Genomic DNA, 27662 nt, shown 5'->3' with positions numbered 1-27662 from the left:
TGAATGGACATGGTCAAGGTGTGCATGTCTCACCTGAATGGACATGGTCAAGGTGTGCATGAGTTTGTCTCACCTGAATGGACATGGTCAAGATGTGCATGTCTCACCTGAATGGACATGGTGAAGGTGTGCATGTCTCACCTGAATGGACATGGTCAAGGTGTGCATGAGTTTGTCTCACCTGAATGGACATGGTCAAGGTGTGCATGAGTTTGTCTCACCTGAATGGACATGGTCAAGGTGTGCATGTCTCACCTGAATGGACATGGTCAAGATGTGCATGAGTTTGTCTCACCTGAATGGACATGGTCAAGGTGTGCATGAGTTTGTCTCACCTGAATGGACATGGTCAAGGTGTGCATGTCTCACCTGAATAGACATGGTCAAGGTGTGCATGTCTCACCTGAATGAACATGGTCTAGGTGTGCATGAGTTTGTCTCACCTGAATGGACATGGTCACGGTGTGCATGTCTCACCTGAATGGACATGGTCAAGGTGTGCATGTCTCACCTGAATGGACATGGTCAAGGTGTGCATGTCTCACCTGAATGGACATGGTCAAGGTGTGCATCAGTTTGTCTCACCTGAATGGACATGGTCAAGGTGTGCATAAGTTTGTCTCACCTGAATGTACATGGTCAAGGTGTGCATGTCTCACCTGAATGGACATGGTCAAGGTGTGCATGAGTTTGTCTCACCTGAATGGACATGGTCAAGGTGTGCATGAGTTTGTCTCACCTGAATGGACATGGTCAAGGTGTGCATGTCTCACCTGAATAGACATGGTCAAGGTGTGCATGTCTCACCTGAATGGACATGGTCAAGGTGTGCATGAGTTTGTCTCACCTGAATGGACATGGTCACGGTGTGCATGTCTCACCTGAATGGACATGGTCAAGGTGTGCATGTCTCACCTGAATGGACATGGTCAAGGTGTGCATGAGTTTGTCTCACCTGAATGGACATGGTCAAGGTGTGCATGTCTCACCTGAATGGACATGGTCAAGGTGTGCATGAGTTTGTCTCACCTGAATGGACATGGTCAAGGTGTGCATGAGTTTGTCTCACCTGAATGGACATGGTCAAGGTGTGCATGAGTTTGTCTCACCTGAATGGACATGGTCAAGATGTGCATGTCTCACCTGAATGGACATGGTCAAGGTGTGCATGAGTTTGTCTCACCTGAATGGACATGGTCAAGGTGTGCATGTCTCACCTGAATGGACATGGTCAAGGTGTGCATGTCTCACCTGAATGGACATGGTCAAGGTGTGCATGAGTTTGTCTCACCTGAATGGACATGGTCAAGGTGTGCATGTCTCACCTGAATGGACATGGTCAAGGTGTGCATGAGTTTGTCTCACCTGAATGGACATGGTCAAGGTGTGCATGTCTCACCTGAATGGACATGGTCAAGGTGTGCATGAGTTTGTCTCACCTGAATGGACATGGTCAAGGTGTGCATGAGTTTGTCTCACCTGAATGGACATGGTCAAGGTGTGCATGTCTCACCTGAATAGACATGGTCAAGGTGTGCATGTCTCACCTGAATGGACATGGTCAAGGTGTGCATGAGTTTGTCTCACCTGAATGGACATGGTCACGGTGTGCATGTCTCACCTGAATGGACATGGTCAAGGTGTGCATGTCTCACCTGAATGGACATGGTCAAGGTGTGCATGAGTTTGTCTCACCTGAATGGACATGGTCAAGGTGTGCATGTCTCACCTGAATGGACATGGTCAAGGTGTGCATGTCTCACCTGAATGGACATGGTCAAGATGTGCATGTCTCACCTGAATGGACATGGTCAAGGTGTGCATGTCTCACCTGAATGGACATGGTCAAGGTGTGCATGAGTTTGTCTCACCTGAATGGACATGGTCAAGGTGTGCATGAGTTTGTCTCACCTGAATGGACATGGTCAAGATGTGCATGTCTCACCTGAATGGACATGGTCAAGGTGTGCATGTCTCACCTGAATGGACATGGTCAAGGTGTGCATGAGTTTGTCTCACCTGAATGGACATGGTCAAGATGTGCATGTCTCACCTGAATGGACATGGTGAAGGTGTGCATGTCTCACCTGAATGGACATGGTCAAGGTGTGCATGAGTTTGTCTCACCTGAATGGACATGGTCAAGGTGTGCATGAGTTTGTCTCACCTGAATGGACATGGTCAAGGTGTGCATGTCTCACCTGAATGGACATGGTCAAGATGTGCATGAGTTTGTCTCACCTGAATGGACATGGTCAAGGTGTGCATGCGTTTGTCTCACCTGAATGGACATGGTCAAGGTGTGCATGTCTCACCTGAATAGACATGGTCAAGGTGTGCATGTCTCACCTGAATGGACATGGTCTAGGTGTGCATGAGTTTGTCTCACCTGAATGGACATGGTCACGGTGTGCATGTCTCACCTGAATGGACATGGTCAAGGTGTGCATGTCTCACCTGAATGGACATGGTCAAGGTGTGCATGTCTCACCTGAATGGATATGGTCAAGGTGTGCATCAGTTTGTCTCACCTGAATGGACATGGTCAAGGTGTGCATAAGTTTGTCTCACCTGAATGTACATGGTCAAGGTGTGCATGTCTCACCTGAATGGACATGGTCAAGGTGTGCATGAGTTTGTCTCACCTGAATGGACATGGTCAAGGTGTGCATGAGTTTGTCTCACCTGAATGGACATGGTCAAGGTGTGCATGTCTCACCTGAATAGACATGGTCAAGGTGTGCATGTCTCACCTGAATGGACATGGTCAAGGTGTGCATGAGTTTGTCTCACCTGAATGGACATGGTCACGGTGTGCATGTCTCACCTGAATGGACATGGTCAAGGTGTGCATGTCTCACCTGAATGGACATGGTCAAGGTGTGCATGAGTTTGTCTCACCTGAATGGACATGGTCAAGGTGTGCATGTCTCACCTGAATGGACATGGTCAAGGTGTGCATGAGTTTGTCTCACCTGAATGGACATGGTCAAGGTGTGCATGAGTTTGTCTAGCCTGAATGGACATGGTCAAGGTGTGCATGAGTTTGTCTCACCTGAATGGACATGGTCAAGATGTGCATGTCTCACCTGAATGGACATGGTCAAGGTGTGCATGAGTTTGTCTCACCTGAATGGACATGGTCAAGGTGTGCATGTCTCACCTGAATGGACATGGTCAAGGTGTGCATGTCTCACCTGAATGGACATGGTCAAGGTGTGCATGAGTTTGTCTCACCTGAATGGACATGGTCAAGGTGTGCATGTCTCACCTGAATGGACATGGTCAAGGTGTGCATGAGTTTGTCTCACCTGAATGGACATGGTCAAGGTGTGCATGTCTCACCTGAATGGACATGGTCAAGGTGTGCATGTCTCACCTGAATGGACATGGTCAAGGTGTGCATGAGTTTGTCTCACCTGAATGGACATGGTCAAGGTGTGCATGTCTCACCTGAATAGACATGGTCAAGGTGTGCATGTCTCACCTGAATGGACATGGTCAAGGTGTGCATGAGTTTGTCTCACCTGAATAGACATGGTCAAGGTGTGCATGAGTTTGTCTCACCTGAATGGACATGGTCAAGGTTTGCATGAGTTTGTCTCACCTGAATGGACATGGTCAAGGTGTGCATGAGTTTGTCTCACCTGAATGGACATGGTCAAGGTGTGCATGAGTTTGTCTCACCTGAATGGACATGATCAAGGTGTGCAAGTCTCACCTGAATGGACATGGTCAAGGTGTGCATGTCTCACCTGAATGGACATGGTCAAGGTGTGCATGTCTCACCTGAATAGCCATGGTCAAGGTGTGCATGTCTCACCTGAATGGACATGGTCAAGATGTGCATGAGTTTGTCTCACCTGAATGGACATGGTCAAGGTGTGCATGAGTTTGTCTCACCTGAATGGACATGGTCAAGGTGTGCATGTCTCACCTGAATGGACATGGTCAAGGTGTGCATGAGTTTGTCTCACCTGAATGGACATGGTCAAGGTGTGCATGTCTCACCTGAATGGACATGGTCAAGGTGTGCATGTCTCACCTGAATGGACATGGTCAAGGTGTGCATGTCTCACCTGAATGGACATGGTCAAGGTGTGCATGAGTTTGTCTCACCTGAATGGACATGGTCACGGTGTGCATGTCTCACCTCAATGGACATGGTCAAGGTGTGCATGTCTCACCTGAATGGACATGGTCAAGGTGTGCATGAGTTTGTCTCACCTGAATGGACATGGTCAAGGTGTGCATGTCTCACCTGAATGGACATGGTCAAGGTGTGCATGTCTCACCTGAATGGACATGGTCAAGATGTGCATGTCTCACCTGAATGGACATGGTCAAGGTGTGCATGTCTCACCTGAATGGACATGGTCAAGGTGTGCATGAGTTTGTCTCACCTGAATGGACATGGTCAAGGTGTGCATGAGTTTGTCTCACCTGAATGGACATGGTCAAGATGTGCATGTCTCACCTGAATGGACATGGTCAAGGTGTGCATGTCTCACCTGAATGGACATGGTCAAGGTGTGCATGAGTTTGTCTCACCTGAATGGACATGGTCAAGATGTGCATGTCTCACCTGAATGGACATGGTGAAGGTGTGCATGTCTCACCTGAATGGACATGGTCAAGGTGTGCATGAGTTTGTCTCACCTGAATGGACATGGTCAAGGTGTGCATGAGTTTGTCTCACCTGAATGGACATGGTCAAGGTGTGCATGTCTCACCTGAATGGACATGGTCAAGATGTGCATGAGTTTGTCTCACCTGAATGGACATGGTCAAGGTGTGCATGAGTTTGTCTCACCTGAATGGACATGGTCAAGGTGTGCATGTCTCACCTGAATAGACATGGTCAAGGTGTGCATGTCTCACATGAATGGACATGGTCTAGGTGTGCATGAGTTTGTCTCACCTGAATGGACATGGTCACGGTGTGCATGTCTCACCTGAATGGACATGGTCAAGGTGTGCATGTCTCACCTGAATGGACATGGTCAAGGTGTGCATGTCTCACCTGAATGGACATGGTCAAGGTGTGCATCAGTTTGTCTCACCTGAATGGACATGGTCAAGGTGTGCATAAGTTTGTCTCACCTGAATGTACATGGTCAAGGTGTGCATGTCTCACCTGAATGGACATGGTCAAGGTGTGCATGAGTTTGTCTCACCTGAATGGACATGGTCAAGGTGTGCATGAGTTTGTCTCACCTGAATGGACATGGTCAAGGTGTGCATGTCTCACCTGAATAGACATGGTCAAGGTGTGCATGTCTCATCTGAATGGACATGGTCAAGGTGTGCATGAGTTTGTCTCACCTGAATGGACATGGTCACGGTGTGCATGTCTCACCTGAATGGACATGGTCAAGGTGTGCATGTCTCACCTGAATGGACATGGTCAAGGTGTGCATGAGTTTGTCTCACCTGAATGGACATGGTCAAGGTGTGCATGTCTCACCTGAATGGACATGGTCAAGGTGTGCATGAGTTTGTCTCACCTGAATGGACATGGTCAAGGTGTGCATGAGTTTGTCTCACCTGAATGGACATGGTCAAGGTGTGCATGAGTTTGTCTCACCTGAATGGACATGGTCAAGATGTGCATGTCTCACCTGAATGGACATGGTCAAGGTGTGCATGAGTTTGTCTCACCTGAATGGACATGGTCAAGGTGTGCATGTCTCACCTGAATGGACATGGTCAAGGTGTGCATGTCTCACCTGAATGGACATGGTCAAGGTGTGCATGAGTTTGTCTCACCTGAATGGACATGGTCAAGGTGTGCATGTCTCACCTGAATGGACATGGTCAAGGTGTGCATGTCTCACCTGAATGGACATGGTCAAGGTGTGCATGTCTCACCTGAATGGACATGGTCAAGGTGTGCATGAGTTTGTCTCACCTGAATGGACATGGTCAAGGTGTGCATGAGTTTGTCTCACCTGAATGGACATGGTCAAGGTGTGCATGTCTCACCTGAATAGACATGGTCAAGGTGTGCATGTCTCACCTGAATGGACATGGTCAAGGTGTGCATGAGTTTGTCTCACCTGAATGGACATGGTCACGGTGTGCATGTCTCACCTGAATGGACATGGTCAAGGTGTGCATGTCTCACCTGAATGGACATGGTCAAGGTGTGCATGAGTTTGTCTCACCTGAATGGACATGGTCAAGGTGTGCATGTCTCACCTGAATGGACATGGTCAAGGTGTGCATGTCTCACCTGAATGGACATGGTCAAGATGTGCATGTCTCACCTGAATGGACATGGTCAAGGTGTGCATGTCTCACCTGAATGGACATGGTCAAGGTGTGCATGAGTTTGTCTCACCTGAATGGACATGGTCAAGGTGTGCATGAGTTTGTCTCACCTGAATGGACATGGTCAAGATGTGCATGTCTCACCTGAATGGACATGGTCAAGGTGTGCATGTCTCACCTGAATGGACATGGTCAAGGTGTGCATGAGTTTGTCTCACCTGAATGGACATGGTCAAGATGTGCATGTCTCACCTGAATGGACATGGTGAAGGTGTGCATGTCTCACCTGAATGGACATGGTCAAGGTGTGCATGAGTTTGTCTCACCTGAATGGACATGGTCAAGGTGTGCATGAGTTTGTCTCACCTGAATGGACATGGTCAAGGTGTGCATGTCTCACCTGAATGGACATGGTCAAGATGTGCATGAGTTTGTCTCACCTGAATGGACATGGTCAAGGTGTGCATGAGTTTGTCTCACCTGAATGGACATGGTCAAGGTGTGCATGTCTCACCTGAATAGACATGGTCAAGGTGTGCATGTCTCACCTGAATGGACATGGTCAAGGTGTGCATGAGTTTGTCTCACCTGAATGGACATGGTCACGGTGTGCATGTCTCACCTGAATGGACATGGTCAAGGTGTGCATGTCTCACCTGAATGGACATGGTCAAGGTGTGCATCAGTTTGTCTCACCTGAATGGACATGGTCAAGGTGTGCATAAGTTTGTCTCACCTGAATGTACATGGTCAAGGTGTGCATGTCTCACCTGAATGGACATGGTCAAGGTGTGCATGAGTTTGTCTCACCTGAATGGACATGGTCAAGGTGTGCATGAGTTTGTCTCACCTGAATGGACATGGTCAAGGTGTGCATGTCTCACCTGAATAGACATGGTCAAGGTGTGCATGTCTCACCTGAATGGACATGGTCAAGGTGTGCATGAGTTTGTCTCACCTGAATGGACATGGTCACGGTGTGCATGTCTCACCTGAATGGACATGGTCAAGGTGTGCATGTCTCACCTGAATGGACATGGTCAAGGTGTGCATGAGTTTGTCTCACCTGAATGGACATGGTCAAGGTGTGCATGTCTCACCTGAATGGACATGGTCAAGGTGTGCATGAGTTTGTCTCACCTGAATGGACATGGTCAAGGTGTGCATGAGTTTGTCTCACCTGAATGGACATGGTCAAGGTGTGCATGAGTTTGTCTCACCTGAATGGACATGGTCAAGATGTGCATGTCTCACCTGAATGGACATGGTCAAGGTGTGCATGAGTTTGTCTCACCTGAATGGACATGGTCACGGTGTGCATGTCTCACCTGAATGGACATGGTCAAGGTGTGCATGTCTCACCTGAATGGACATGGTCAAGGTGTGCATGAGTTTGTCTCACCTGAATGGACATGGTCAAGGTGTGCATGTCTCACCTGAATGGACATGGTCAAGGTGTGCATGAGTTTGTCTCACCTGAATGGACATGGTCAAGGTGTGCATGTCTCACCTGAATGGACATGGTCAAGGTGTGCATGTCTCACCTGAATGGACATGGTCAAGGTGTGCATGAGTTTGTCTCACCTGAATGGACATGGTCAAGGTGTGCATGTCTCACCTGAATAGACATGGTCAAGGTGTGCATGTCTCACCTGAATGGACATGGTCAAGGTGTGCATGAGTTTGTCTCACCTGAATAGACATGGTCAAGGTGTGCATGAGTTTGTCTCACCTGAATGGACATGGTCAAGGTTTGCATGAGTTTGTCTCACCTGAATGGACATGGTCAAGGTGTGCATGAGTTTGTCTCACCTGAATGGACATGGTCAAGGTGTGCATGAGTTTGTCTCACCTGAATGGACATGGTCAAGGTGTGCATGTCTCACCTGAATGGACATGGTCAAGGTGTGCATCAGTTTGTCTCACCTGAATGGACATGGTCAAGGTGTGCATAAGTTTGTCTCACCTGAATGTACATGGTCAAGGTGTGCATGTCTCACCTGAATGGACATGGTCAAGGTGTGCATGAGTTTGTCTCACCTGAATGGACATGGTCAAGGTGTGCATGAGTTTGTCTCACCTGAATGGACATGGTCAAGGTGTGCATGTCTCACCTGAATAGACATGGTCAAGGTGTGCATGTCTCACCTGAATGGACATGGTCAAGGTGTGCATGAGTTTGTCTCACCTGAATGGACATGGTCACGGTGTGCATGTCTCACCTGAATGGACATGGTCAAGGTGTGCATGTCTCACCTGAATGGACATGGTCAAGGTGTGCATGAGTTTGTCTCACCTGAATGGACATGGTCAAGGTGTGCATGTCTCACCTGAATGGACATGGTCAAGGTGTGCATGAGTTTGTCTCACCTGAATGGACATGGTCAAGGTGTGCATGAGTTTGTCTCACCTGAATGGACATGGTCAAGGTGTGCATGAGTTTGTCTCACCTGAATGGACATGGTCAAGATGTGCATGTCTCACCTGAATGGACATGGTCAAGGTGTGCATGAGTTTGTCTCACCTGAATGGACATGGTCACGGTGTGCATGTCTCACCTGAATGGACATGGTCAAGGTGTGCATGTCTCACCTGAATGGACATGGTCAAGGTGTGCATGAGTTTGTCTCACCTGAATGGACATGGTCAAGGTGTGCATGTCTCACCTGAATGGACATGGTCAAGGTGTGCATGAGTTTGTCTCACCTGAATGGACATGGTCAAGGTGTGCATGTCTCACCTGAATGGACATGGTCAAGGTGTGCATGTCTCACCTGAATGGACATGGTCAAGGTGTGCATGAGTTTGTCTCACCTGAATGGACATGGTCAAGGTGTGCATGTCTCACCTGAATAGACATGGTCAAGGTGTGCATGTCTCACCTGAATGGACATGGTCAAGGTGTGCATGAGTTTGTCTCACCTGAATAGACATGGTCAAGGTGTGCATGAGTTTGTCTCACCTGAATGGACATGGTCAAGGTTTGCATGAGTTTGTCTCACCTGAATGGACATGGTCAAGGTGTGCATGAGTTTGTCTCACCTGAATGGACATGGTCAAGGTGTGCATGAGTTTGTCTCACCTGAATGGACATGGTCAAGGTGTGCAAGTCTCACCTGAATGGACATGGTCAAGGTGTGCATGTCTCACCTGAATGGACATGGTCAAGGTGTGCATGTCTCACCTGAATAGCCATGGTCAAGGTCTGCATGTCTCACCTGAATGGACATGGTCAAGGTGTGCATGTCTCACCTGAATGGACATGGTCAAGATGTGCATGAGTTTGTCTCACCTGAATGGACATGGTCAAGGTGTGCATGAGTTTGTCTCACCTGAATGGACATGGTCAAGGTGTGCATGTCTCACCTGAATGGACATGGTCAAGGTGTGCATGAGTTTGTCTCACCTGAATGGACATGGTCAAGGTGTGCATGTCTCACCTGAATGGACATGGTCAAGGTGTGCATGTCTCACCTGAATGGACATGGTCAAGGTGTGCATGTCTCACCTGAATGGACATGGTCAAGGTGTGCATGTCTCACCTGAATGGACATGGTCAAGGTGTGCATGTCTCACCTGAATGGACATGGTCAAGGTGTGCATGAGTTTGTCTCACCTGAATGGACATGGTCAAGGTGTGCATGTCTCACCTGAATGGACATGGTCAAGGTGTGCATGTCTCACCTGAATGGACATGGTCAAGGTGTGCATGAGTTTGTCTCACCTGAATTGACATGGTCAAGGTGTGCATGTCTCACCTGAATGGACATGGTCAAGGTGTGCATGTCTCACCTGAATGGACATGGTCAAGGTGTGCATGAGTTTGTCTCACCTGAATGGACATGGTCAAGGTGTGCATGTCTCACCTGAATAGACATGGTCAAGATGTGCATGTCTCACCTGAATGGACATGGTCAAGGTGTGCATGAGTTTGTCTCACCTGAATGGACATGGTCAAGGTGTGCATGAGTTTGTCTCACCTGAATGGACATGGTCAAGGTGTGCATGTCTCACCTGAATGGACATGGTCAAGGTGTGCATGTCTCACCTGAATAGACATGGTCAAGGTGTGCATGAGTTTGACCAGTATTGGTGTCATGATGAGGACACAGATGAACACCATACATGCCACCACCATCATGTTGATTGACGTGGCGATTTCCTTGTCTACCTGATCGATGATCTGAAGAATTCGATTAAATCAATGATAGATACAACTCATTTATTATTCTATACACAACAACAGACCTTCTAACTAATGTACCCAAGTATATCATTTCAAATGATTTCAAGCAGAAATTTTCACACGCTCGTGGGTTTCCCTTACGTACGTGCTACGGACTGGGTGGTCTAGCGGTAGAGAACTGGACTTCTAACCCGTAAGTCACGAGTTCGAATCCGAGTTCAAGTCAGTAGACCGTCCCTGAGTCCACCCAACTCTGATGGGTATCTAACTCACGTTAGGGGAAGTAAAGGCGGCTGGGCGTAGTGCAGACCACACCATCTCTTCATATGCCGAGGTCACAGAAACAAGTGAACTCTACTTCACTTGCCCCATAGACCGTCAGGTTTGAAAGGGAAAATTACGTACCCAGACTTACCTTCTTGCTCAAGACCCCACTGATCTCGGAGAGAATTTTAAAGTAATCCATGGCACTCTTGTGGAACATCCGGCCCTCTTCGGCGCTCGGTCGACTGAAGTTGTTTTGCTGGGGAGGGATGGGGGTAAGTTTCGTGCTTAATTTAGATTAACCAAGCAATATTTTAAAGTCATTAATAGATTGATAAAAACTAAGGATCGTTTTAAATATATTTTTTAGATGATTCAATAAATAAGATATACCACTTCAAGAGGTGCCCTAATACAGAAATTCCCAAAATGTAATTAATTATTTCTAAAACCAGACAAGTGTAATGATTAATCACGTGACTACCTGCCAGAACTGCCGGTACTCCTTGGTGACCTTGAACGCTTGAGGTTTGGTCCTGTTGTGTTCCTCGTATCGTGCGGCGGCGAAGGGGGAGAAGAGGAGGGCGATCTCGATGTACTCACGCGCCGCAACGTCCTCTGTACGCAGCAGGTTGTAGTCGAACAGGGGCAGGTAACCGTCCTCGAAGAACGTGATGCCGATTGACAGCAGCACGCCCACGCTCTCCTGGGCCTTGAGCAGCATCTTGTAGCTGACGTAATCCTGCCAGACGCTCCCATGGTTCATGTCCTTGGCCAGACCCATCAGCACCTCCAGGAAACAGTTGGTGAAACGGCTGTGGGGAATAGAACTTGGTGAAACGGCTGTGGGGAATAGAACTTGGTCAAACGGCTGTGGGGAATAGAACTTGGTGAAACGGCTGTGGGGAATAGAACTTGGTAAAACGGCTGTGGGGAATAGAACTTGGTAAAACGGCTGTGGGGAATAGAACTTGGTGAAACGGCTGTGGGGAATAGAACTTGGTCAAACGGCTGTGGGGAATAGAACTTGGTGAAACGGCTGTGGGGAATAGAACTTGGTGAAACGGCTGTGGGGAATAGAACTTGGTGAAACGGCTGTGGGGAATAGAACTTGGTGAAACGGCTGTGGGGAATAGAACTTGGTGAAACGGCTGTGGGGAATAGAACTTGGTGAAACGGCTGTGGGGAATAGAACTTGGTGAAACTGCTGTGGGGAATAGAACTTGGTGAAACGGCTGTGGGGAATAGAACTTGGTGAAACGGCTGTGGGGAATAGTTTTAGGACTTGGTGAAACGGCTGTGGGGAATAGAACTTGGTGAAACGGCTGTGGGGAATAGAACTTGGTGAAACGGCTGTGGGGAATAGTTTTAGGACTTGGTGAAACGGCTGTGGGGAATAGTTTTAGGTCTTGGTGAAACGGCTGTGGGGAATAGAACTTGGTGAAACGGCTGTGGGGAATAGTACTTGGTGAAACGGCTGTGGGGAATAGTTTTAGGACTTGGTGAAACGGCTGTGGGGAATAGTTTTAGGACTTGGTGAAACGGCTGTGGGAAATAGTTTTAGAACTTGGTGAAACGGCTGTGGGGAATAGTTTTAGGGCTTGGTGAAACGGCTGTGGGGAATAGAACTTGGTGAAACGGCTGTGGGGAATAGAACTTGGTGAAACGGCTGTGGGGAATAGAACTTGGTGAAACGGCTGTGGGGAATAGAACTTGGTGAAACGGCTGTGGGGAATAGAACTTGGTGAAACGGCTGTGGGGAATAGAACTTGGTGAAACGGCTGTGGGGAATAGAACTTGGTGAAACGGCTGTGGGGAATAGAACTTGGTGAAACGGCTGTGGGGAATAGAACTTGGTGAAACGGCTGTGGGGAATAGTTTTAGGACTTGGTGAAACGGCTGTGGGGAATAGTACTTGGTGAAACGGCTGTGGGGAATAGTACTTGGTGAAACGGCTGTGGGGAATAGTTTTAGAACTTGGTGAAACGGCTGTGGGGAATAGTTTTAGAACTTGGTAAAACGGCTGTGGGGAATAGTTTTAGAACTTGGTGAAACGGCTGTGGGGAATAGAACTTGGTGAAACGGCTGTGGGGAATAGTTTTAGAACCTGGTGAAACGGCTGTGGGGAATAGAACTTGGTGAAACGGTTGTGGGGAATAGTTTAAGGACTTGGTGAAACGGCTGTGGGGAATAGTTTTAGGACTTGGTGAAACGGCTGTGGGGAATAGTTTTAGATCTTGGTGAAACGGCTGTGGGGAATAGTTTTAGGACTTGGTGAAACGGCTGTGGGGAATAGTACTTGGTGAAACGGCTGTGGGGAATAGTACTTGGTGAAACGGCTGTGGGGAATAGTTTTAGAACTTGGTGAAACGGCTGTGGGGAATAGAACTTGGTGAAACGGCTGTGGGGAATAGAACTTGGTGAAACGGCTGTGGGGAATAGTTTTAGGACTTGGTGAAACGGCTGTGGGGAATAGTTTTAGGACTTGGTGAAACGGCTGTGGGAAATAGTTTTAGGACTTGGTGAAACGGCTGTGGGGAATAGTTTTAGAACTTGGTGAAACGGCTGTGGGGAATAGTTTTAGGACTTGGTGAAACGGCTGTGGGGAATAGTTTTAGGGCTTGGTCAAACGGCTGTGGGGAATAGTTTTAGGACTTGGTGAAACGGCTGTGGGGAATAGTTTTAGAACTTGGTGAAACGGCTGTGGGGAATAGTTTTAGGTCTTGGTGAAACGGCTGTGGGGAATAGAACTTGGTGAAACGGCTGTGGGGAATAGTACTTGGTGAAACGGCTGTGGGGAATAGTTTTAGGACTTGGTGAAACGGCTGTGGGGAATAGTTTTAGGACTTAGTGAAACGGCTGTGGGGAATAGTTTTAGGGCTTGGTGAAACGGCTGTGGGGAATAGTTTTAGGACTTGGTGAAAACCGCTGTGGGGAATAGTTTTAGGACTTGGTGAAACGGCTGTGGGGAATAGTTTTAGAACTTGGTGAAACGGCTGTGGGAAATAGTTTTAGAACTTAGTGAAACGGCTGTGGGAAATAGTTTTAGAACTTGGTGAAACGGTTGTGGGGAATAGTTTTAGAACTTAGTGAAACGGCTGTGGGGAATAGTTTTAGAACTTAGTGAAACGGCTGTGGGAAATAGTTTTAGAACTTGGTGAAACGGTTGTGGGGAATAGTTTTAGGACTTTAAAACCTTAGGACTTAGGCCTTGATTAAATGAAAATGTTTCTCACACCAAAATACCCTACAACACAAATATATGTTCAGTGTCCTACATGAGTTGAGTGTACTATGGGAGCTTACAAAATTACCCGAGTTGAGCTAACGACAGGAGCTCTGTAAGATACTCTGTCATGCTTCTTACACAGCTTAGCAAGGTATAATTGTATGCTTGCAGAAATTCTTCTGTCATGCCTGTGTGTAATATTTCCACCATCACTAATTAACAATTGTATTATTCCCTAATTATGAAATGGCGTCATGGCGTGTGTTGCGTTTCAGCTTTGGAAGGTAGAAATAGTTTGCCCACCTCACCTGTAGTAGCCCACCCCACCTGTAGTAGCCCACCTCACCTGTAGTAGCCCACCTCACCAGTAGTAGCCCACCTCACCTGTAGTAGCCCACCTCACCTGTAGTAGCCCACCTCACCTGTAGTAGCCCACCTGTAGTAGCCCACCTCACCTGTAGTAGCCCACCTCACCTGTGGTAGCCCACCTCACCTGTAGTAGCCAACCTCACCTGTAGTAGCCCACCTCACCTGTAGTAGCCCACCTCACCTGTAGTAGCCCACCTCACCTGTAGTAGCCCACCTCACCTGTAGTAGCCCAACTGTAGTAGCTCACCTCACCTGTAGTAGCCCACCTCACCTGTAGTAGCCCACCTCACCTGTAGTAGCCCACCTCACCTGTAGTAGCCCACCTCACCTGTAGAAGCCCACCTCATCTGTAGTAGCCCACCTCACCTGTAGTAGCCCAACTCACCTGTAGTAGCCCACCTCACCTGTAGTAGCCCACCTCACCTGTAGTAGCCCACCTCACCTGTAGTAGCCCACCTCACCTGTAGTAGCCCACCTCACCTGTAGTAGCCCACCTCACCTGTAGTAGCCCACCTCACCTGTAGTAGCCCACCTCACCTGTAGTAGCCCACCTCACCTGTAGTAGCCCACCTCACCTGTAGTAGCCCATCTGTAGTAGCCCACCTCACCTGTAGTAGCCCACCTCACCTGTAGTAGCCCACCTCACCTCCTGTAATAGCCCACCTTATCTGTAGTAGCCCACCTCACCTGTAGTAGCCCACCTCACCTGTAGTAGCCCACCTCACCTGTAGTAGCCCACCTCACCTGTAGTAGCCCACCTCACCTGTAGTAGCCCACCCCACCTGTAGTAGCCCACCTCACCTGTAGTAGCCCACCTGTAGTAGCCCACCTCACCTGTAGTAGCCCACCTCACCTGTAGTAGCCCACCTGTAGTAGCCCACCTCACCTGTAGTAGCCCACCTCACCTGTAGTAGCCCACCTGTAGTAGCCCACCTCACATGTAGTAGCCCACCTCACCTGTAGTAGCCCACCTCACCTGTAGTAGCCCACCTGTAGTAGCCCACCTCACCTGTAGTAGCCCACCCCACCTGTAGTAGCCCAACTGTAGTAGCCCTCCTGTAATAGCCCACCTCACCTGTAGTAGCCCACCTGTAGTAGCCCATCTCACCTGTAGTAGCCCACCTCACCTGTAGTAGCCCACCTCACCTGTAGTAGCCCACCTGTAGTAGCCCACCTCACCTGTAGTAGCCCACCCCACCTGTAGTAGCCCACCCCACCTGTAGTAGCCCACCTCACCTGTAGTAGCCCACCTGTAGTAGCCCACCTCACCTGTAGTAGCCCACCCCACCTGTAGTAGCCCAACTGTAGTAGCCCACCCCACCTGTAGTAGCCCACCTCACCTGTAGTAGCCCACCTCACCTGTAGTAGCCCACCTCACCTGTAGTAGCCCACCTGTAGTAGCCCACCTCACCTGTAGTAGCCCACCCCACCTGTAGTAGCCCAACTGTAGTAGCCCTCCTGTAATAGCCCACCTCATCTGTAGTAGCCCACCTCACCTGTAGTAGCCCACCTGTAGTAGCCCACCCCACCTGTAGTAGCCCACCCCACCTGTAGTAGCCCACCTCACCTGTAGTAGCCCACCTGTAGTAGCCCACCTCACCTGTAGTAGCCCACCCCACCTGTAGTAGCCCACCTCACCTGTAGTAGCCCACCTGTAGTAGTCCACCTCACCTGTAGTAGCCCACCTCACCTGTAGTAGCCCTCCTGTAATAGCCCACCTCACCTGTAGTAGCCCACCTCACCTGTGGTAGCCCACCTATAGTAGCCCACCTCACCTGTAGTAGCCCACTTCGTCGTGTGTGGTACGTGATGACGCGTTCATGCTGATCTGCCTTCGGTGCTCCCACAGTTGACGGATGAAATGCTCCGAGTCGTTGAAACACTTGGTGGGGAAACTGGCCGACTCTCTAATGGCTGCGTCTGTGGCCTGTGGATACACGTCTCAATATGATTTACACACAAGGATTTACACACACAAGGATTTATACACAACACACTTTACACACAAGGCTTTACACACAAGGCTTTACACACACAAGGCTTTACACAACACACTTTACATCCACAAAGCCTTACACCCAGCCTTTCCACCCCCACTGACGCACACAAATGAGCAGGCAACAACCTTGACCCAAATGAGCAGACAACAACCTTGACCCAAATGAGCAGACAACGACCTTGACCTACCTTGTACTGCTCACCGACCAGACTTAGATCTTTTTCCTCCAGAGCGTACACAACCGTCGCCCTCTCCAGCTGTAAGGCGTAGGCCACGCTACCTGCGACGTTAAGTGAATCGTTAGCGACGTTAAGTGAAGCGTTAGCTACGTTATAAGATTCGTTTATGGCAATCATAAATTTTTATTCATAGTCTAGAAAGTTCTGCCTGGGCCCCACATTCACGTCTACAGACCCGCACATAAGACAGACCCGCACTTAAGACATCCCTGCAACTAATTGTACTCACCTACAGTCTGACCCCTGTTGACCATGACCTTGTCGTTCTCAAGGTCACTCTTGACGATGACGTTTGTGACCATCCAGTAGCAGGCGAGACTGACCAGTGCCATTAGAGGAATTAGCATGAGAGCTATGGCACGGAACATCTGGGGAGGTGAGTGGTGTAGACAGGTGAGTGGTGTAGACAGGTGAGTGGTGTAGACAGGTGAGTGGTGTAGACAGGTGAGTGGTGTAGACAGGTGAGTGGTGTAGACAGGTGAGTGGTGTAGGTGTAGGTGCAGACAGGTGAGTGGTGTAGACAGGTGAGTGGTGTAGACAGGTGAGTTGTGTAGACAGGTGAGTGGTGTAGACAGGTGAGTGGTGTAGACAGGTGAGTGGTGTAGACAGGTGAGTGGTGTAGACAGGTGAGTGGTGTAGACAGGTGAGTGGTGTAGACAGATGAGTGGTGTAGACAGGTGAGTGGTGTACACAGGTGAGTGGTGTAGACAGGTGAGTTGTGTAGACAGGTGAGTGGTGTAGACAGATGAGTGGTGTAGGCAGGTGAGTGGTGTAGACAGGTGAGTGGTGTAGACAGGTGAGTGGTGTAGACAGCTGAGTGGTGTAGACAGGTGAGTGGTGTAGACAGGTGAGTGGTGTAGACAGGTGAGTGGTGTGGACAGGTGAGTGGTGTAGACAGGTGAGTGGTGCCACAAACCTGCAGAACGCGCCCTCTGTTGGACACGGGGTCAGCATAGCAGCAGTTTGAGATGACCTCGACATTGACGGGTGAGTACACCTCTTCTTGACCTTGGCCTGTGTTTTGCTCAATCGCCGCCCCGTTGGTGCGTGTGGCCTTGATGAAGGCGCCATACTGGGGGCTGTCTCTAGACCACGGAGCCATCATTGATGCTGGGGGTGAAATAGAGCAAGAAATGGACGCGCAACTACCAACACGATGAAGACAATAGTGTAAAGGCTTTGATTTCTTTTACTTACAATGTGGCTCCACAAATCCTGGCATATTAATTTAACCCACTTCCCATTGTCAGATTGAGCTGTAATCTGACACAGTGGTAGATCTTGGATGACAATGCAAGAATATGTAATTTTTAATCTAATTAATGGCTTTTATTTGTTAGACTATCTATATACTACTAAAACTCAAGTTTGTTTACGTTTGAATATTTATTTTTTTGTTTGTTTTTTTTTCTTTGTCTGATTGACTATTGTAAATGGTTCTACTCTATGTGGAGAGCTGTAAAATAGTATGTAGGTAGAGAAAAAATTTTGTTTTCAGACAGACTGTTAATCACAAATTTATTTAAAGACGTTAATTTATTTATTGATTTATTCATAGGTAGATTAACCACATTAATTTTAAAAGATTAGAAAAACGACTCGACTCGACGGAAAAGTGACGTCACATTTTTTGTTTACTTTTTAGTACAATAAAATGGCGGCGTCCATCGAAGAAGATTGTGTTCCCATTCCAATGTTTAACGCGTTCTAAAGCTAATTTTCTGTCGGCTATAACTTTAACAATACGTCCGTTTGCTGTATTTATTACGTTCCAACACTTATATAAATTTTCAACTGTCTTTTTCATTTAGTTTTACAATAAATTTCTCTAGCTCTACAATCTTTCCAAGAAAGTTATTTATAGATCTAGAATCTAGGTCAAATCAAAGATTTATTATTTATAAATGCAATCCAAAAAAAAAAAAAAAAAAAAAACTAGACTTAAGTAAACCAGTCGTAGATCTAGAATATAGATAATTCTATCTAGATTTAGATAATAATGTTTTTCTATATACTAAACTATTTTAGACCTTTATTATTTTATATAAATCTTTGTTTGGAATATGCTCATTTGGAAATGCTCGATCCAGGGCCTATTTGCGTAGCTAATGATTAGATCTAGATTCTAGATCTAGATCTAGCAAGAGTTATGCAAAAACTACACTTAAGACTTAAGCAAACGAATCGTAGAATCTAGATCTAGATAATTCTATCTAGATCTAGATAATTTCAAACCTTCACTATTTTATATAAATCTTTGTTTGGCTAATTTAAGATAAAATTTAATTTGAAAGTTACTACTACTAGACTTAGATCTAGATCTATGCGCGTAAATCAAGTTGCATAAGGAGACTCAAAGTTTAAACTATACTATAAAAAAACATCAGTGACGTCACGAGTTAAATAGCTAAGTTGTTAGTGTAGTCTGCTTTCATGCAGGTGGCACGGGTTCTAGACCAATACGTCAATGTTAATTTTTTTTTTCAATTTTTTATTTTATTTTTTAGATGTGAATGATAAAGTTGCCTATCTGAACTTGGCGGGATACAGAGCAGGTGAAGTAGAGTTAATCTGTTTCTTTGTCCTAAGCATATGAAGGGATAGTGTGGTCAGAGACATGCTCGGCTGGATTCGTTTTTTTTAAACGATAAAAACATGTTGTCTGAGACTTGGCGGGACACTGGGCAGGTGAAGTAGAGTTGAGTAGGTCACCTGTGACGTCAGTATATGAAGGGATAGTCCGAAATCGGTGTTTTCGGTGTTTTTAAAATATAAGAAACATCTTTTTGAATGTGGGGTCTGGTTTTTTGTGACGATAAGTGACACTGCAGTAGCGTAGCGAGGGGGGGGGGCGGGGGGACATATGTCCTCGGGCGGCGACCTTAGGGGGCGCTAAAATGGGTTGGAAAAATAAATTAAAAGGTTGAGGGGGGTGCAAATTGAAAGTTTTAGGAGGGGGGGGTTGCAAATCAAAATCTTGAGGGGGGTGCACATCGAAAGTTTGAGGGGGGGGGTGCTAATCGAAATTTTGCGGGGGGGGGGGGTGCAAATCGAAAAGTTTGTCCCCGGGCGCCGGGAAGGGTCGCTACGCCCCTGAGTGACAGACGTGATGTTTTTTATGGATGACCCCCGAAACCCACAGTTATCCAACGGATGGCGGGTAGTCTAGTTTTATTTTAAGTGTAAATTGTATAAAAAAGGGGAGATAACATAAACACTAGTACAGAGGGGCAACTTGTAGACCAATGTGATGAACACATCAAACGTAGGCCTGCAATCTTTCTTTTGACTAATTGGATTAGACGGTTAATGAAGGTGACCTTCAATTATTCCCTACACACCTGTTCTACCTGTTAGCTTATGTTGATGACGAGAACTTTCTTTTTGGTACCTGTAACACGGGCTCTGACGTCATACCTAGTGACTTCAAGACGGTCGTGTTGTTGGACGTCATATCGACATAACCTTTGACCTTAATTTGGACGTCATATCGACATAACCTTTGACCTTAATTTGGACGTCATATCGACATAACCTTTGACCTTAATTTGGACGTCATATCGACATAACCTTTGACCTTAATTTGGACGTCATATCGACATAACCTTTGACCTTAATTTGGACGTAATATCGACATAACCTTTGACCTTAATTTGGACGTCATATCGACATAACCTTTGACCTTAATTTGGACGTCATATCGACATAACCTTTGACCTTAATTTGGACGTCATATCGACAAAACCTTTGACCTTAATTTGGACGTCATATCGACATAACCTTTGACCTTAATTTGGACGTCATATCGACATAACCTTTGACCTTAATTTGGACGTCATATCGACATAACCTTTGACTTTTTGAGGCCGTTAAATCTCCGCTGACCCTAATTAACATAATGACGTGTAGATTGCTGTGTGTGCCTTGGTGTCCACATAATGACGTGTCCCTACATCAGGTAAGGTGGGGGGGGGGAAGGTTGTGACTCCACCTATCATTTCAAGTCGCCTGTCACAACATAGACTTGCAGGTAACTTGCTTAGTTCGGCTGGTACTCCGGGCAATGTTCATTAGACGACTTCCGGGTTAAAGGTCGCAGGTATTTATGCTCGTCAAATCTGGCCTATACCTAACGAGGGCAATCGTCGTATTGGGTTAAAAGTGCTGCCGTCTGGTGGGGGGAGGGGGGGGGGCAGGCGGCCTGATCGTCTGGTGCTCAACTATCATGTCACGTGTCATGTCATGAGAAGCCCACGACATGTGTTCAATGTAATGTCACATCTGTAATCATTATAACCCCCCCCCCCCCACACACACACACACTTCTCTAGATGTCCAATGTTGCGAGCTCCCGATTGCCGTAATGAGTGAAGTTAAATACAGGTAAAAATACTTTGGAGGATTGTCGTAGTAAATCCTGCTTGCCGTACCTTAAGGTGATGTTCAGTGCAATACACCCCACCCCCCCCCCCTTCCATCCGTCCAGAAGCACTTGACATAAGACAGACCCGCACATAAGACAGCCCCGCACATAAGACAGACTCACACATAAGACAGCCCCACACATAAGACAGCCCCACACATAAGACAGTCCCGCACATAAGACAGACCCGCACATAAGACAGACTCACACATAAGACAGCCCCACACATAAGACAGCCCCGCACATAAGACAGCCCCGCACATAAGACAGACCCGCGCATAAGACAGCCCCGCACGTCAACCCCTCACAATTTCCACGGTGGGTCGATAAAGTGCATCCCCGGCACTAACAGAAGAAAATATGAAGGTCATGGTCAGATCTAGGTCGGCCTGGGGGGGCTGGGGGGGGAGGGGAGGAGCGGGAAACGTGTGATCGTATGTAGGCCTAGGGGGGGGCGTGTGCTAGTATGTAGGCCTGGGGGGGGGTGATCGTATGTAGGCCGGGGGGGTGATCGTATGTAGGCCGCTCACGAGTGACCCCAGAACAACCCAGTTCATGACGTCACACATGAGCGACGCGAGGTTTACCCGGCGTGTGACGTCACACGTGGGTGGATTAGCCTCGGTTGACGCCCCTTATTTAACCGTCAAGGTTACCAAACGGCAATTTCTGGGTTTGTAAAAAACATTTGTCCAACTACGAATAGCGAGGTTAGAAAAGAAATCAATGGCCATGACACATTTGTAAAATGGGGAAAGGGGGGGGTGTCTATTAAAAGTATACACAAAACAGTTCCTTCCCCCCTCCCCATGGGATCAAAAGTTTGTGCTATAGCTCCGCCCACCATTACACTTGGTTAAAGCACAATTGTGGAGCTCGTGTATCGGCTAATGTAACTCATCCTAATTTCTAATTTTAGGGATAACATCACACGAATTATAAACCCTAACGATAACGCTAGCCCTAAATTTTGATGTACACCGAGGGTTTAGTTATCAGGGTTTAGCGAGAGTTTAGCGAGGGTTAAGCCAAGATTTAGCTAGGGTTTAGTAACCGGGGTTTAGCGCAGGTTTAGCCAGGGTTTAGCGATAGTTTAGCCAGGATTATAGTACAGGCTGTTGTAGGGCCAGGATTATAGTGCTTGATATTGTATAGCCAGGATTATAGTACAGTACAGGCTACTGAAACTTGATATAAAGACCCCCAGTAACATCAGTGACAAAAAAAGTTATTGTCTACAGATGACGCTGTGTGTGACATACGGTGCACGAGTGAGGTCTGGGGTGGGGGGGGGGGGGTGGGGTGGCTCTGAAGATGTTTGGGCTTGCATTTAAACTGGTACAGTCGGTTTTTTAAGTAGGCTTAGTCAGAATAGTGAACACTGATACACATCCCTAATTAGCTAATTAGCTAGTTAATTATAAGGGTAGAACCGTCGTACAGTGGTGCTGCTAGTAGTGACGCTAGTTATTTTTAACGTAGCTTTTTCACAATCGTTTTAATACGTAAATGGGCGGATACTTACTTAAAAATAATAAAATAAAACAAAGTGTGGTGGGCGTGGGCGTAGGTTTGGTGTTTGGGTCTGTGTGTAGGTTTGGCGCGTGTTGGGTAGGTTTGGGTGTAGGAACCTTTAGTTTCGGGTTTAAGTTTAGGTTAAGGTTCTATAATTTAACACAGATTTCTAGTTCATCAAACAATAAATCTGTGTTCAGGTTCGGCTTTATTGATGCTGACGTTTAAGTTTGTTTTGTTGATTACAAACTTTGGTCATGTTAGGTTTAGTTTGATTTTATTCTGTAGATGCATTCGTTTAGTTTCGGGTTGTGGATTAGATTCAGGGTATTAAAGATCTCACTAGATTAGAGAAGGATAGTTCTAACAAATATTTGAATGATGAATAGAACTTGGAGTCGGGTCTATATGAGTAGATGATTTGGGTCTAACTATGGTGATGAAGTAGATGTAGAGAAACTGCGGGTAACAGAACTTGATCCAAGGAAATACTACACAAATATGTATGTGTGACCGGCTTCTATCTAAAGTCAATCCTTACTAACTTTACCAACCATTCGGTGTAAAATATTGTCAAGTCTCAATAAAGTTTCAAGTCTCATGTCAGCCATGTTGGATTCTCGCTGGGCAAAAAGTCAAATAAAAGGCGCTTACCTTTAGTAGGTAAAATCCTTGTCTTAATCCGACTCGCTGGATTATATCGGTGGAATTAATCCGACTCGCTGGATTATATCGGTGGAATTAATCCGCGTGATGAATACATGGGGCAGTGGCACTGTACGGGTGCCAGGTTCGGATACAACTCAGACCACATTCTGCTAGCACTTGTAGCTCAGTGAAACTTCACCCTGACCACGGGAAGAAATATCCACAAAGTTATCCACAAAGTTATCCACAAAGATATCCACAAAGTTATCCACAAAGATATCCACAAAGTTATCCACAAGTATCCAGATTAACGAGACTTGTGTCACCGAATATTATCCAGATAATTGATGCGAGAACGCACGTATTTTACCTTCACAAAATGAAAACGTTAATCCGCTGTATAATCTGAAGACGGATTAAACGAATAAGTCGGGCGGTATCTCTCGTAAAATCAACCACGGTTCGGGAAATCGATTTAAAACACAACTGGTTGATTGTAAAACACAACTGCTTGATTGTAAAACACAACTGGTTGATTTTAAACCACAACTCCCAATGGATTAGAATCACAAATCCTGGTTGAATGGATTACCACCAAGACAAGTTATCAGGTTGACGTAATGCTAAGTCAAGGTATGAAAACTACCGTCTTGCAAGTAATTAACTTGAGGTCTGACCTTGACCCCGCAGGACCCAGGGGTTATGCAAGCACGTACTGCCCGCCAGACGATCAGCAGACGACACGTCACGCCCCCAGTGTCGGCGGTGGTGGAAACTTTCCTCAGGCTGACCCCGAAACTTTGCCATCTGGTTACTAGCGCGAGGGGTGGGGCGAGAGACGCGGGGGTGGGGCTAGAGACGTGGGGGTGGGGCGAGAGATGCGGGGGTGGGGCTAGAGGGGTGGGGCTAGAGATGCGGGGGTGGGGCTAGAGATGCGGGGGTGGGCTAGAGATGCGGGGTGGAGCTAGAGACGTGGGGGTGGGGCTAGAGGGGTGGGGCTAGAGGTGCGGGGGTGGGCCTAGCGGGGTGGGGCTAGAGGTGCGGGGGTGGGCCTAGCGGGGTGGGGCTAGAGACGTGGGGGTGGGGCTAGAGGGGTGGGGCTAGAGGTGCGGGGGTGGGCCTAGCGGGGTGGGGCTAGAGGTGCGGGGGTGGGCCTAGCGGGGTGGGGCTAGAGACGCGGGGGTGGGGCTAGAGATGCGGGGGTGGGCTAGAGGGGTGGGTCTAGAGATGCGGGTGTGGGGCTAGAGGGGTGGGGCTAGAGATGCGAGGGTGGGGCTAGAGACGCGGGGGTGGGGCTAGAGATGCGGGGGTGGGCTAGAGATGCGGGGTGGAGCTAGAGACGTGGGGGTGGGGCTAGAGGGGTGGGTCTAGAGATGCGGGTGTGGGGCTAGAGGGGTTGGGCTAGAGATGCGGGGGTGGGGCTAGAGACGTGGGGGCGGGGCTGGAGACCAACTTTGCTGCGACCTTCACTCGTGGAACAATGCCAGCGGTTGCTTCACATTTCTCGCTTCACTTGAATGGCGTAGGTTCAAAACCAACATTTGATGTTTAAGTGGGGTGTGCTTTCAATAACTGGCCACATTGATGTCAGTATCCCAGTGAGATTGATGTCAGTATCCCAGTGAGATTGATGTCAGTATCCCAGTGAGATTGATGTCAGTATCCCAGTGAGATTGATGTCAGTATCCCAGTATCCCAGTGAGATTGATGTTAGTATCCCAGTGAGATTGATGTCAGTATCCCAGTGAGATTGATGTCAGTATCCCAGTGAGATTGATGTCAGTATCCCAGTGAGATTGATGTCAGTATCCCAGTGAGATTGATGTCAGTATCCCAGTGAGATTGATGTCAGTATCCCAGTGAGATTGATGTCAGTATCCCAGTGAGATTGATGTCAGTATCCCAGTGAGATTGATGTCAGTATCCCAGTGAGATTGATGTCAGTATCCCAGTGAGATTGATGTCAGTATCCCAGTGAGATTGATGTCAGTATCCCAGTGAGATTGATTTCAGTATCCCAGTGAGATTGATGTCAGTATCCCAGTGAGATTGATGTCAGTATCCCAGTGAAATTGATGTCAGTATTCCAGTGAGATGTATATCAGTATCCCAGTGAGATTGATGTCAGTATCCCAATGAGATTGATGTCAGTATCCCAGTGAGATGGATGTCAGTATCCCAGTGAGATTGATGTCAGTATCCCAGTGAGATTGATGTCAGTATCCCATTGCGATTGATGTCAGTATCCCAGTGAGATTGATGTCAGTATCCCAGTGAGATGGATGTCAGTATCCCAGTGAGATTGATGTCAGTATCCCAGTGAGATTGATGTCAGTATCCCAGAGAGATTGATGTCAGTATCCCAGTGAGCAGAGTTTCTTCCAGGCATCTCTTCGGGGGGGCTAAGCCCCCCCCCCCGAAAAAATTTTACCGCCCCCCCCCCCCCCCCGAACGAAATGAAATTTATATAATTTATATAGAAAATATATACTTTTAACAGTGTCCGCCCCCCCCCCCCCCCGAAGAAAGTTTACCGCCCCCCGAAGATTTCAAGTGCCCCCCCGGAGAAAAAAGTCTGGAAGAAACACTGCCAGTGAGATTGATGTCAGTATCCCAGCCAGGCTGGGGAAGGTTAGCTCTAGCATGTGATCCTGAACCAAAACATGTGTCACGTGATACCCGTTTCCTGCCTGACCCACGGCACGAGTGTTGCCACTGAAATCATCGGGGGTAAGGTATAAAAAAACATGTTTGTTTCATTTCCTGGTGGGGAGATGTCTAGGGGGGTGGGTGGAGACAGGACATACATCACAGCAGAGGCGTAGTGGGTGGGGGGGGCGGGGACATATGTTCCTGGGCGCCTACCTTTGGAAAAACAAAGTAAAAGTGTGTGAATCAAAAGTTCGACGGGGGGAGTGGGGGGCTGCAAATTGAAAGTTTGAGGGGGGGGGGGGGGGGGGACGACAAATCGAAAGTTTGTCCCCGGGTGCCGGGAAGGGTCGCTACGCCTCTGCATCACAGCCTTTATGTAGAGGTCTGGGGGTGGGGGGGGGGGGGGGGGACAGGACACAGCACATTTTGGTTGTAGAGGTCTGGGGGTGGGGGTGGGGGTCTGCGGTGGGGTGGGAGACAGGACACATAGCACAGTTTGGTTGTAGAGGTCTGGGGGTGGGGTGGGGGTCTGGGGTGGGGTGGAGTGGGAGACAGCACACATAGCACAGTTTGGTTGTAGAGGTCTGGGGGTGGGGGTGGGGGTCTGAGGTGGGGTGGGAGACAGGACACATAGCACAGTTTGTTTGTAGAGGTCTGGGGTGGGGTTGGGGTGGGAGTTGACCAACATGCGGTGTTTGACACGAGTTGACCACACGGACCCCCCCCTCCCCCCCCCCCCGTACTTATCTGGGTCTGGTGTAAATAATTTACCGCCAGACAAACAACGTCAGCCAGCCCCCCCCCCCCCCCCACGGGGTTCCATCAAACATCAGCAGCACATGAAAAAAATATTTTCAAGCAAAAAATTGTTAGCTGGACACGCTTGGTTAGCCACGTGGGTATCACCGAGATCCCGACTCCTGACCCACTTGATGCGACCCACGTGGGTCTAGACACTCCTGTTACACCCATGGTGCCAGTGTGACTCTGATATCTGGTGCGGCCCAGTTATCTGATTGTGTAGTTGCTTACTTCCCTTGTCATTGTTGCACGACACGTTTGCCCGTGCTAAAAATAGAAGTTTACAAACACAGTGAAAAAAATTCATCGACAGACCATAAGATCTGACGTCTTGAGTCAGTTGGGACTTGAGTCAGTTGGGACTTGAGTCAGTTGGGACTTGAGTCAGTTGGGACTTGAGTCAGTTGGGACTTGAGTCAGTTGGGACTTGAGTCAGTTGGGACTTGAGTCAGTTGGGACTTGAGTCAGTTGGGACTTGAGTCAGTTGGGACTTGAGTCAGTTGGGACTCGAGTCAATTGGGACTTGAGTCAGTTGGGACTTGAGTCAGTTGGGACTTGAGTCAGTTGGGAGTCAGTTGGGACTTGAGTCAGTTGGGAGTCAGTTTGGAGTCAGTTGGGACTTGAGTCAGTTGGGAGTCAGTTGCGAGTCAGTTGGGATTTGAGTCAGTTGGGAGTCAGTTGGTACTTGAGTCAGTTGGGAGTCAGTTGGGAGTCAGTTGGGAGTCAGTTGGGACTTGAGTCAGTTGGGACTCGAGTCATTTGGGACTTGAGTCAGTTGGGACTTGAGTCAGTTGGGACTTGAGTCAGTTGGGAGTCAGTTGGGACTTGAGTCAGTTGGGACTTGAGTCAGTTGGGACTTGAGTCAGTTGGGACTTGAGTCAGTTGGGACTTGAGTCAGTTGCGACTTGAGTCAGTTGGGACTTGAGTCAGTTGGGACTTGAGTCAGTTGGGACTTGAGTCAGTTGGGACTTTAGTCAGTTCGGACTTGAGTCAGTTGGGAGTCAGTTGGGACTTGAGTCAGTTGGGAGTCAGTTGGGAGTCAGTTGGGAGTCAGTTGGGACTTG

General features: G+C 47.9%; 1 protein-coding gene across 1 annotated transcript in view; it reads right to left on the bottom strand.

Moving 5' to 3' along the window:
* Positions 1-23413, bottom strand: part of LOC131944018 (uncharacterized) — a 41231-nt gene extending 17818 nt beyond the window's left edge. Inside the window, exons 1-8 of the mRNA XM_059304459.1 lie at positions 23152-23413; positions 17476-17669; positions 16789-16927; positions 16509-16600; positions 16097-16248; positions 11208-11538; positions 10875-10982; positions 10322-10456 (exon numbers count right to left, since the gene is read on the bottom strand). Of these exons, the coding sequence (XP_059160442.1) occupies positions 10322-10456; positions 10875-10982; positions 11208-11538; positions 16097-16248; positions 16509-16600; positions 16789-16927; positions 17476-17664 (1146 nt within the window). The 5' untranslated portion in view covers positions 17665-17669; positions 23152-23413. The remainder of the gene's footprint in view (positions 1-10321; positions 10457-10874; positions 10983-11207; positions 11539-16096; positions 16249-16508; positions 16601-16788; positions 16928-17475; positions 17670-23151) is intronic.
* Positions 23414-27662: the final 4249 nt, after the last annotated feature.

This window comes from Physella acuta, unplaced genomic scaffold (assembly GCF_028476545.2).
Source record: "Physella acuta isolate Inbredline_101_S28 unplaced genomic scaffold, ASM2847654v3 ptg000476l, whole genome shotgun sequence".
NCBI classification, from domain to species: domain Eukaryota; kingdom Metazoa; phylum Mollusca; class Gastropoda; family Physidae; genus Physella; species Physella acuta.
This window is presented reverse-complemented; position numbering and strand designations above follow the sequence as displayed.